Below are 12,820 nucleotides of genomic sequence, written 5' to 3'. Positions count from 1 at the left end.
TTGAGTACCATTGATTCTCTAATGGATAGTGATTCATAAAACACATTCATGAACCAGAGCGCTCTTACTAATCCAAGTACCGAATCAACACTCAAGAGAATTATTTATTTACTTCTTTCTCAAGAAGGAATGGATTCCATCTCGTATAATAACATTCCCAGCTACCTATTTCATTATGTCTCCAAAATACAAGGAATAGGATTCAGGATCTCAGAATCCGTACCGAGTAAATCAAAAGACAAATCCATAAATAGGAGTTTGTTAAGAACTCAGGATTAAGATCATCCTATATATAACCATCGGTAGACTCAATTAGAATTTCTATGCTTAACAGAAATTATTAGAAATTCATATTGTGTCTGTGTCCTTGTTCCACATACATTCATTCAATATCTCACCATATTAACAGTGCGGATAACACCGTTCCATTCTAAATGGGAATGACATGTATTAATAATGTTTTAATTAAAGATTCTGAACTTTAATTAAATTCATCATGAACAATATTTTTGATTATTCTCCTTAAACACTATCCTCTTGTATATAACACTTATATACTATATTTAAGGTTACATAAACAATCACGGAATTTTCATTTGATATTCATAAAATATTTATAAATATATGCACATAAAATGATGAATAAACTCTTTTATTAATTAAATAATAAATATCTTATTACATCTCATATTCTAGGACACTATTTTCAATATATATATATATATATGACCAAGTCTGCACATCACATGCATGCATGTGAAGAAATGAAAGGTAAAATGAACATCTAGTACTCGAGAGAAGTGTGGAGAATTGTATGTGTATCCAAAACGTCTCAATCATGTTAATTGATCCGGTCAAACTAACAATTAATCTCACGTATGCATGACAATTATTCTCACGTATGCATGAAATTAGTAGACACAAGGCCAATTTAGTAGTGTTGTAGATTTTGAAACAATTACTTTTAATTGTACTGAAGGAAAAAATAGCTGTTACAAAAAATAACGAGTGTTTAATAAACTATAATTATAGAAGTGTTATTAGTTTCAAAAACAGTGCAATAACATTTTGTAAATTGTGAAGTTAAATTGTTATAAATAGTTAAGATAATCAAATAGATTATAATATTTCAGTTATAATATAATTAAAAATTACGAATATATTATATTATATCATAATATAATAGATATAATTACAATATAATATATATTTATCATTATATTTAATATAACAAAAAAACTATTATTATATACTTATGATATAAAAAATAATATTATTATTAAAATGATTAATATAATTACAATATTATAAAACATATTATAATATTACATAAGAAATAATAATATTTTAGTTATAACATAATTAAAAATTACAACTATATTATATTATATTATATTATGAGTTTTAATTTTAAATTAGGAAGATTATAAATTTTAGATTTTACCAGGAGTATTTTGGGTATTATGAAGATTTCATTAATTGTACTATGCTGATTCCCGCACAATCTAAAAGTTAAAGATGTCTTTAGGTTGCTTTTGATTTTGACTTTAGATTCTTCAAAAATTCTTTAAAAATCACTTTTTATGGTTTTTACCAAATACTAAAAACAGCTTTTACTAGCTGGAGAAGTAATTTTGGACTCCAAGAAATACTACCAAAAGCACCCATAAGTAGTGCTGGAACTTTGGACGGGCCGCCCGCGACCGCTTGAAAATACCGAGTTTTTACCCGAGCCCGACCCGCCCGAAAAATTCGGGCCCCCCGCCCGAGCCCGAAAATGCCCTTGAACGGGCCACAGGCTTATATTTGGCTGTCCGAACCCGGCTGGGCAACTCGAGCCCTCCTTAATAGCCCGAAATTTTTTTTAATATTTTTTAGTTTTTATAATTATTAAGTTAGTTTGTGTTAAAATTATATAGGGCTTGTTCTTTTGAGTGAAAAACTTAAAAAAAAACAACTCGAGTTACAACTTTATTCGAGTTCATGTTCTTTTATGTTTAAACTCGAGTTTAAACTCGAGTTGAAACTCGAGTTTAAACTCGAGTTGAAACTCGAGTTTAGGACTAAAACTCAAGTTCAAGTTTCTCCTTCAACTCGAGTTCAGAAACTCGAACTCAAATTAATGAACAGTATTTTTTATATTCTTAAAAATGCTATAACTTTTTTGTTTTAATTCTGATTGAGATGATTTTTTTTTCTATGCGTTGACAACGAAAAGACGAATAAAACCCGACTCATATACCCTATTAAAATTTTTCATCAGCATTGAGTTTTTATTAAAATACTATCTAAATATAAATTCAAGTTTTGACTCACTCAAACACAAACTCAAAAAGATTCTTATCTCAAACCATAACTCAAATGTACACAACCAAATACAAACTCAAGTTATAAGTGCAACTCAAGTTATAACTCAAATTCAACTCAAGAATTATACTCAAGTTAAACTCCAAAAGAACAAGCCCATAAAAATCAACATTCAACAGACATTATTAACACAATTGAATAAATTAATTATGTATATTAATGATGTATATTAAATTCGTAATTCATGATTGTCTCGTTAAAAACTTTACCAAGAAAAACTCAATTGGGATAAAAACTTGGCAAGGAAAAAAGAGTACAATCATTTTGTGACGAATTATAAATTTTACAAACTTACAAAGTTATACAATTACAAATACAATGTCAAAAGTAAATACACATTTACAATTTATAAATTACAAATTTACAATTTAATTTGAAGCTGAAGGATCCTCTTCAAAATTAAATGTTAATCGATTAAATTCATCGATACATTCTTGGCTTGCCGGCGAAATTGTATCCTGTAAACATTGATCGGCCCGATTCCAATCCTTAATGCAAATCAAGGCCTCAACAATATCCCTTTACAATGCATTCTAGCGTTCCTCAAATATTCTTCCTGTCGTACTGTAAGCTTGTTCGGATGAAATAGTGGAGACTGTTATCGAAAATATACTCATTGCAATCGAGTTAGGATTGGCCATAAGCATGTCCTTACATTAACAGTTGAAAGAGCTAGCTAGCTAGGGCACCCTCCAAAAGATCATGATATTGCATAAACGATACAATATTTAATATAATTGTTGTCGAGTATTTAAGAAAAAAAAATACATGTTATTTTTTGGGAGCAAATTTGGATCACCCACCGATTCTTGGATTAAACTGAAAATTCTAAAAATTCAAATATTGGACTCGATCGGTTTATCTTTTTTAATAACTTAATTTGCATCCATGTTTAAAATACTTACAGCATATCCTTATGTTTTGTTGTTAGACATTAATTTTGGCTTACTCTTAGACTTTATGTGTTGGCGCTTACTCGTATTTGAATTTGTAGTTAATTACTTGATATTTTGTTGAAGTACGACTTTTGAAGATATATATATATATATATATATATATATCAAATTCAGTTTTAGTTTATTTATATTTCTTTAATTAGTTTTATAAATAATTGTTTGAATTGAATCACTCGGCCTGTATATTTTGAAGTTTAGGTTTTTAATGCATCATTTTGATGTGAGTATTATGTCTAACTTCCAACTCTTCAAAAGTGGTATTCTCCAATTCAGTACCCCTAGATCATATCTGTAAATTCTAGATTGTTATAAGAAAAAACAATATTGACGTCCAATTCAATTCAAATCCAGTTGCATGCGACATCTTGACTTTTATAGAGCATTGGATTGAATTATACATAATAAAAAGTATCGGATTAGATTGGATGCACACTCATTTATTGATTGTTATTATTATAACAGTTTTTTTTTTTTTTTTTTTTTTAGACTACAGCGCCTTTGGAATTTTTCCCCAAATAAGAACGATTTATTATGTCTTATAACTTTGTATAATCATTTACAATACCAACTAACCGTCAATCCATGTCAAATCCTTACAAAAATTAGTAGAGCAAAAAACAAAAACAAAAAATCCTTACAAAAATTTGGATGCGTGAGAACTATTAAGGAAATTAACATAAAGTTATATGTATTAGTATAAGGATCAATAGACATAAATTTTAGAGAAAAAGAGACAAATATCCATTAGAGTGTGTGAACCTGGATCTTTACCTTCTTATTCTTGATTAATATTCTTTTTAATTAATTAATTAATTATATTAATCAAGAGAAAAAAAGTGATAAAAATTCAGACTTATGCACTATGAGGATAAGTTTAATAATTTTCTCTAAATTTCTAAATATTTTACTAAAGTCACTTGAGTTCTTTGGCCGCCACTTATCAAATTAAAATACTTTTAAGTCTTAGTGAACACATAATAAAGTATTACAAATTACAAAATACATTATGAGTTCTTTCCCATAATAATAATCGGGCACGCATACAATTTGTTTTGAGCAGAGTCCTCTACAGTCTGTAAAGTAACCGATCGGTTAAGCAAATAACCTAAAACATTGATGTCACCGCCCACTCTGCATAAACACAAATCTGGGGAAACCAACGTCGACGTGTAAATCTCTCTCTCTCTTTTGATCTTTCCTTTTCTTTTTGTTTGACAAGGGCAATTATGTGCAAATTTAATCCATCCCTCCAAGACAACTACTACAGTCAATCAAATTGAAGTGCTCAATTTGTTCTATCTCTTTAATATCCATTCCTTTGACCATATCATAGCCTGGAAGCGATATAGTGAATTATTGGCACTAGCACCGGCCACTACTTCCGAATTTCTCCGATTAAATTTCTAGAAATAAAATTTGGCGCAACGTTCTTAATTTGCCGTACCAAAACTCATCACGCATTCACTGCATATGAAATTATTCTACACATGCATGACGCATGTAAAAAGAAAATAAAGAAGAAGAAGAAGAAGACGACGAAGAAGAAGAAGAAATCAAAATGGAAAATGAATATGTACTTCGCATGTAAAATAAAAAATAATAATAATAATAATAAAAAACACGCTAGAGGAGCGCAATGATATAAATTATGATCTTTGTCTCTTTGTTGTTGACAATAGTATTAGAAGGCATGAATCGGTTTTGCGACAATCAATCTGGTCAAAATAGACCAAAAGTGAAAATGAACCTCACGCAAGAGCGTACATACATTGAAAGAGGGCATCGGAAATAGAAAGACATATGTCATATATGCCCTTATCCTTTGAGTACATACCATGTATTGAGTAATGTTTTTGGAGCAAATTATAAAAGAGTGATTGGTACATGTAGAAAGTGGGATGGAAATAAATGGGAATCAAAATGAGCTTTTCTCGCCAAGAATAGGAGTCTGTCTTTGAATATTCCTTTCTAATTTCTTGGGAGAAGTACATTGGACACAAATAAACATCATTTGTGTTTCCACCAAATTGGATTTTATTGGTTCAATAGAAATCATGAGGATATGTTTCTGACTATTATAATAAATTCATAGTATTTTGAATGTGCCAAGGGAAAAAAAAAAAATATCAATTAATGGTACATTACTATGGAATTGGCTATCATGAGCAGTTGAGGGTCTACTTTTTCATGTAACACGATGTAAATGCTTTTGTTTTGTTTGGTTTTGGCTCTTATTAAAGTATAAAATTAGTGTTGACCTACCTCCTAATAACAGTATAAAATTATTATTGGCCCACCTCCTAATAGCTTAAGCTTTTAGGATGGATTGGTAAACTAACATGGAATCAGAGCGGAAGGTTCTGCTGAGTTCAAACCCTCGTATTGCACTCTTTATCCTCATTTAAATTGTCATAAGGTTCTGAGTTCAAACCCTCGTATTACACTCTTTATCCTCATTTAAATTATCATTATATATTGGGTCTTTAATATATCTCGGGCTTAAATATTCACATGTTGAGTTTTTCAATTAATTTACTCACATGATTATCAATTGTTCAACCTACACGTGAGGGAGACTTAAACTTTTAGAATGAATTGATAAATTAACAAATCTCGAAAGGGAATTACAACACAAATTTTGAAGATTGAATCACGTGACACTTGTCTTATTTGTGGTTGGGAACATGCTCCCACAGCGGTCAAACCTCGACAATAAACGGACTTTGACGCTTTCATGAGATTGAAATTGGTAACCCTCGATTTTACATTGAAACTTATGCGTAAATTATGTCGCGTACAATTTTTGAAATCTATTTATTCACTTGTACATAATGAGAAAAATTTCACAACAAATAATATATTTAATTCCAACTCCGTCGAAATGGTATTGCTCTAATTCCAAGTCAATGTTCTAGAAGCATCTCCCACGAATCCTTCTATCATAAATGACCCAAAATAAAATAAAATCCACAGTACTGTTGGCCATAACTAATTATAACTTGAGCTAAGTAGAACGGGCCTTCAAACCCAAACGGTACTTCATGAGATTAGAAAGGCGGAAGAGAGATGCTCGCTGCCTTGTCCATCCATGAGTGATTTGTGTGGCACTCTCTCTCTTTGAAAAAATAAAAATTAAACAAAGGAAAAATGAAATAAGACTTCACATAAATGCGACAATTACCGTCATTGGATTGATTTTTGGGGGGAAAAAAAAACGAAAATAGTTGAAAATATGTCAATATGAAAAGTTTAAGGAAGTATATAGGCCAACTTTTAGTTATAGAAATTAATAAGTCATAACTTGTTAAGTTATAGTTCATAACTAAATAAGTTATGGTTCATAGCTAGATAAGTTATGGATAAAAACCGTGATTTATGAATAATAACTTATCAAGTTATGATTCATAACCAGATAAGTTATGAACAAAAATAGTAATTTAGCTTATTTATTAACTTATGTAAACTATTAACCTATTAATTTTAATTCATCTTAAGTCTTGACCTATTTCTCTCTTTCTCTCAAAAAGAAACCACTTGCAAACCAGACTAAAAAGTTTAAAATAATATATTACACCAAGCTACCAGCAGTATCCTATCGATAGACCTTTGTGCTAGTAGCAGTCTACAAGATAATACCATGATAAAGAAGATCGTCCACTATATTACCAAAAATATTTGGCCGCTACCGCACTATCAATGGCACCCTACCGTGCTGTCGGCAGTAGTCTACCGTGCTATCAGCAATAGTATACCAATATAAAAAAAATAATAGAGTAAGGAGACAAATACTCTCTTAAAGTGCATGAATATAATCATTTTAATCAAACAATATGATAATTAAAAGAGTATTAATTAAGAATAAAGAGTAAAAATTAAGAGCTATGCTAAGTTCAAAAACTCTCTCAAAAATAATTTAGACAAACAAATATGTTCATTACGGAAGATCGTTTTTCAATAAAAACATGAAGAAGCTTTTCATTGGTGAATTAGAGGAATACCACTTCTAGAGAGTTCTAAGATTATACCATTTTTCTTAAATAAATTTAGGTCTAATTTTTTTTTTAATGGAATTCATTTTCTTTTTAATACAATTTTTTTAAAAGTCTAATTTTCAGGTCCCAATGAGAAATGAATAACTAGATTTGCCTTTGGCATTAGGCCAGAGTTTCTATTTCTGGACTCAAAATTATGTCAAGCCTGTGTTTTGACTCATCTTTTGCGGGTTAAGCTACAAGTACAAGACATAAACTTGAGGGCTGTCATTGATCATGAAAAAGAAATAAATCAATAAACACACACACAAAAGTTAATAAATACAGTGTCTTATACAGTGATCACTACGCTACTAGCATGATCCTTTTTGACAATCAGAAATGCGCCATACGTAGATCACAGTATTATTTTCTTTTAAACAAAAAAAGAAAAAAAGGTCACAGTATATTACTAATTTATCAGTTTCAATTCTTTTGGAAATCAATTATCTTAGAAATCTACTAAAATATTTTAAGCAGTGATTATACTCCTAGAAACTTGGTTCTTTTAACCAATAACTTGGCAAAATGTATAAATTCTTCTACATTACTAATATGCCATTCCTTAATTTTCACCTTCAAAAAAGAAAAAAAAAGGTTCCTTGAATTTGGTCATTAATTTCAAAATTGATATATAAATGTACTCATTAAAAAAATCAGTCATGATAATTACTAGTGGTTATGTGTAGCGCCACTCATTGTCTTGCACAAAAATTGTGTTGATACATAGCATATTCGCCAGGTTTCTCTTTTGCTTACCTACTGATTCAGTAGCAGCAGTTCCAAAAGTTGACCTATTTGCTTACTCATCCTTAACTTTAAGGCAATACCATCCCCTAGGCTGAAGGTTGAGTCTCTTACATCCCTTATGAATATTCTAGAACTGGCATCCATTCAAATCCAGTAACACTTGGTCTAAAAAAGCGTGGCTACCGTAACAAAATTAAAAGTAAGACTGGCAATTTCAGATACGACACGATAAAACGATACAAAAATAACACGAGATAAATGAATTTAGACTGCACGATTATTAATTGAGTCGTTAACGGGCTGGCACGAATAACACAAAAATAAATGGGCTAGATTCGTGCCAGTCCATTTAACACGCTTAACCTGTTTAGTTATACGTGCTGTTATATGGCCGACACGGCCCGACCCAGCCCGACCCGACCCGTTTATTAAGCCCATATATACATATATATGTGTGTGTGTGTGTGTAAATTTTCTAGAAAGAAACTCTCTTCTATTATTTTCATAATAGTAAAAAATAAGAATAAATAGGCTAAGGAAGAAACCTTATCTTCTTAAAAGAAAATATTCTAATTAAAGATAAACTCTAACCTAAAAAAACTTATCTCCAATGATAAACCATTTATCCTCTATTTTATTTAAATTCAAATACAAAGACTTTATCTAACCGACAATATATATATATATATATATATATATATATATTAGATAAAACCCTACTTCTGACTCAGTCTCTTGAAACTAATTTTGATTTTTAGAACGTAGTTGGGCATTCAACCTCAAGGCTCAAAGAAGACATTTTCCTATATTTATTTTATGTTTTATGCACTTAAACATTCAAATGTTTGATTATGTTTTCAAACTTATTTAAATGTATTTGGCTATGTTTTCAAACTTCTTTAGATGTTTGGTAATTGGTATGTTTTGAAACATATATACTTAATAATCTAGTAGTATCATATATATGTGTTTGATACTTGAATATTTTAATGTGTGTTGGCTATTATGCATGATTTTATATTAAGTAGTCAATTAATATATAGTTTTGAATACAATATAAAATTTCACTATTTTTGCTAGTTGGGTCATAAATGTATTTTTTTCGTGTCGGCCCGTCACGACACGTTTAGTAATCGTGTTCGCATGTCGTGTTGTGTTAACCGTGTTATTAGCGTTTCGTGTTCGTGTTTGGGTTTCTGACACATTTATTAATCGTGTCGTGTTCGTATTTACTATAATCGTGCCGGTCCGAACACGACACGCAAACACGAATTGCCAGCCCTATAATTAAAAGCTTGTTTGGTAACAGGGAAAAGTGGAAGGAAAAACTAAGGTGAGAGGATTATCGAATAGATCTCGGGACTTATAGTTGTTTGATAAGAGAGAAATTCGGTTAAGGATTTCAAATCCTTCAAAAAACCTCAATTTGAATATCTCCCCATATCATGAGATAAGAGGAAGAAATCCATACTAAACAAAATAGGACCATGATCTTCCCCTTACTCTCATTTTCCTAACATTTTCCTAAGCTGGATTCTATTTCTTTCCTACCTATTTCCTTTTCCTCCACCCAACACAGCATAAAGAACAAAGAGTTGACTGTCCAGAATCCTAATGGTAACATTTCTTTTTTCACTAGCAAATTCCATGGAACTTTAGCACTAAAAGAATAGCAAGAATTACACCCACTAAGAGATATTACTATATATCAAGATGCAAATCTACTCTCTTGACACGTGTGAAATAGCACCATTAACGAAGTACCTATAAATCAATAAACTTTGGGACATGGATGGAGTCATCGTAAAGGTCTCATTCTAGCAATAAATCATGAACAAGTAATGGCTACATGAAATCTACTCGGTCCAGAATTGAGTAAATGGGCTGATCTGTCAAAAATCTTCATAAACTGAACATTATGCTTTTTTTTTTTTAATACAATATGAGATTGAACCCACAACCTTCTCCTAAACCCATTTCACCCAAACCCCCCAGTAACACTAGACTAACTGGTCTTAGGCAAACTGCACTCTATGCTTTTAAAACAGTATATGTATCTAAGCAAAATAATGCGCACCTTTTCATTTCTAAAAAACCAAGGTTCTTCAACTCAAGCTTTCATTTCTTCAGTCACATTCATGAACTTAGTCAAGAAGGAAACAGATCTTAAGGTTGCACTTACTACCATTTCATTGCTCGAGGAACATAATTTAAAACCTCACTGCTTCACACTTGAGAAATTAATCATCTAAATAGAACAATATACTCAAAGCACATCCAGAAAGAAATAATGGGGACCCGAGTTCTCTACACTTGCAATTCTCTGATAGATAATACGTACACGGTGTTTACTGATACCTACTTTCCCTGTCGTCATTGTGTTTGTAGGCGACTTAAGGTTCTTAAAAATCAAACATCTAGGTTTTTGTAATAAGGCAAGATCTTTTTCTTTTCTTCAGAGCTCTTTATACCAATTTAACATTCTCTTGGAAAGAGCAAAGAGAGAAATAAGGCCATAGGATAACTTAAAAAAAGGCCCTTCCCATCCCGGACATGACATAACCAGGGTAGACTAACGACAAAGAATGTCATAACTCCTTCAAAATGCACCCAACAATCAACATTAATCACAATGTACCTACAAAACTCCTCCTAAAACCCAAAAGCTCCAAAAAGCCCCACATTTGCGTATTGCCTAACTACCAAACAATGCACTATACCTAAAGAATCATCATCTTGCTTACAAACGAAGAAACAAACTCAAAAAAATATATATTTTCTCAAATAAGACCAACCTCAATTCACCAAAGCCCAAAAAACCTATCTGGATTCGTGTTCGTGCATTGTCAAACTCAGACCTTAAGCATTTACAGGACCAAAATTGAAATACAAATGCAGATAAATACTGATATTCCAAAGTCAAGTTCATTTATTTCTTTCAAATAGAACACGTGAGCATTCAAAAGATCCTCGTCAATAAAATATTGTCATATCTTCATTTCACCCAGCAAACTTCCAAAACCCACACAAAGCCAACACAAATATATATACATATACATATATAAACATATACGCCACAAACGCAAGCTAATGCTTCAAATTAGTCATTATATCTTACCATAACTAAAACCAAATTACTTCAATATTCAGGGCGGTGATAATCGCTGTAATCGTCACGCGCCGCCAAGTCGTTCTCGACCCGATCAGCAATCTTCTCTTCCTCGTACTTCAACCCTTCTTCCAGGGCGAGTCCACCCAAAGCTCCCGCGACCGCGCCCGCAGCCAATCCCGTCCCGAGCCCCATCTTCCCGCTCTTCGGCTTCTGCTCGTACGGCGAGTAGTCCACGGGCGCGGACGGCCCACTGGGCCCACCGTAGCCCACGGGCCGGTCGAAGAACGGCCTCGGATGCAACGGCGGAGGCGGGGCGCTAGAGTAGTACCCGGGGTAATACCCGGAATACGCGTCGTGATACGAGCTGTAATGATACGGCGACAGCGGCGGAGGAGACGGAGAAGTCGCCGGTGAGGGCGAGTACGCCCTGTAGTCGCGGGTAGGGGGAGGGGCAGTGGAGTAAAAATAGCTCGGTGGAGGGGTAATATGGTAATCTGGCGGGAGAGGCCTTTCGCGAACGGCGAGCTTTATTCGGATCTTACCCTGGGGGCGGCCGGAGGGGCGGATGAGAGTGAAAGTGCGGATTCGGTTCGGGTCGTCGAGATCGGGCTGGTCCTTGAGTGGGACCCGGAGGGTTCCGACGAGGGGTTTGGTGGTGTCGGAGGGTTTGGAGTGGAAGATCTCGAGGGTGAGGAAGGAGTCGTGGAGGGAGGCGGTGAGGGGGAGGGTGAAGCGCTCGTTCCAGACGGGGCGGGTGGAGCCCGAGTCGTCGGACTTCGTGGCGAGACGGCGGTCGGGGTCGAGCCAGAAGACGGCGTAGGGCTTGAGTTCACCGAAGTTGCGCCAGTTGACGTTCTTGAGGTGCTTGGCGGAGACGATCGTCAGGTCGAGGTCGAGGGGCTTCGACGGCGGCGGAAGGCGAGAGGACGCCATGGACGGTGGCGGTGGATTAGGTGGTTGGGCTAACGTGCGCAGGTAAGGGTTTGGGGGTGCGCAGGGTATGAGTGAAGGAGGATCAGGAGAGTTTGGCATGAGATTTGGAATGTTGCGCAAGTCACGCATAAAGGGCGAAAAAGAGAGAAGATTGGGAGAGAAATATTTGGGGAAAAAGGGGAAAGTTTCTCCTAACCTTGAGCAAAAAAAAAAAAAAAAAAAAAAAGTTCGAGTTGTGTGACGATGTTGCCCTTCGTTTATTATTGATTTTTTCTTTATTTTTGTGGAGTTTCCCTTATAAAACTAAAAAAAAAAAATGTATGTATTATCAATCATTTTTTATTTTCAGCGTCAAATCTATTTAACACTCATTTATTCTATATATTTTTTAATTTAATATAATTTTAATTAAATTTAATAGTTAAAAATTAACTAGTTTATTTTTAAGTATTGATTAGTAAAACTTTAATTGGTTTAGATTAGAGGTGTCAAACGTGCTGTGCCGGGCTGGCACAGCACGCTTGACACCAGGCCCATTAAGGGCTTGGGCCGTGCCAGGCACGGCCCTACACAGTGCAGGGCCATGTCTGGGCCGAGCCTGAAAAGAAAAACTCAGGCCCGATCCAGGCCCTTGGCCCTGGTCCATAAGGGCCAAGGCCGGGCCTGGGCCC

General features: G+C 33.8%; 1 protein-coding gene across 1 annotated transcript; it reads right to left on the bottom strand.

Annotated features, from left to right (window-relative positions):
• Nucleotides 1-11,145: 11,145 nt before the first annotated feature.
• LOC21409032 (protein SRC2) lies at nt 11,146-12,327 on the bottom strand. Its single transcript, XM_010096762.2, has one exon. It carries the CDS (start codon nt 12,276-12,278, stop codon nt 11,244-11,246), a length of 1,035 nt encoding a protein of 344 aa, XP_010095064.1. The 5' UTR covers nt 12,279-12,327; the 3' UTR covers nt 11,146-11,243.
• Between the last annotated feature and the right edge of the window lie 493 nt (nt 12,328-12,820).

The sequence above is a fragment of the Morus notabilis genome, unplaced genomic scaffold (genome assembly GCF_000414095.1).
Source record: "Morus notabilis unplaced genomic scaffold, ASM41409v2 Scaffold42, whole genome shotgun sequence".
Classification (NCBI taxonomy): domain Eukaryota; kingdom Viridiplantae; phylum Streptophyta; class Magnoliopsida; order Rosales; family Moraceae; genus Morus; species Morus notabilis.
This window is presented reverse-complemented; position numbering and strand designations above follow the sequence as displayed.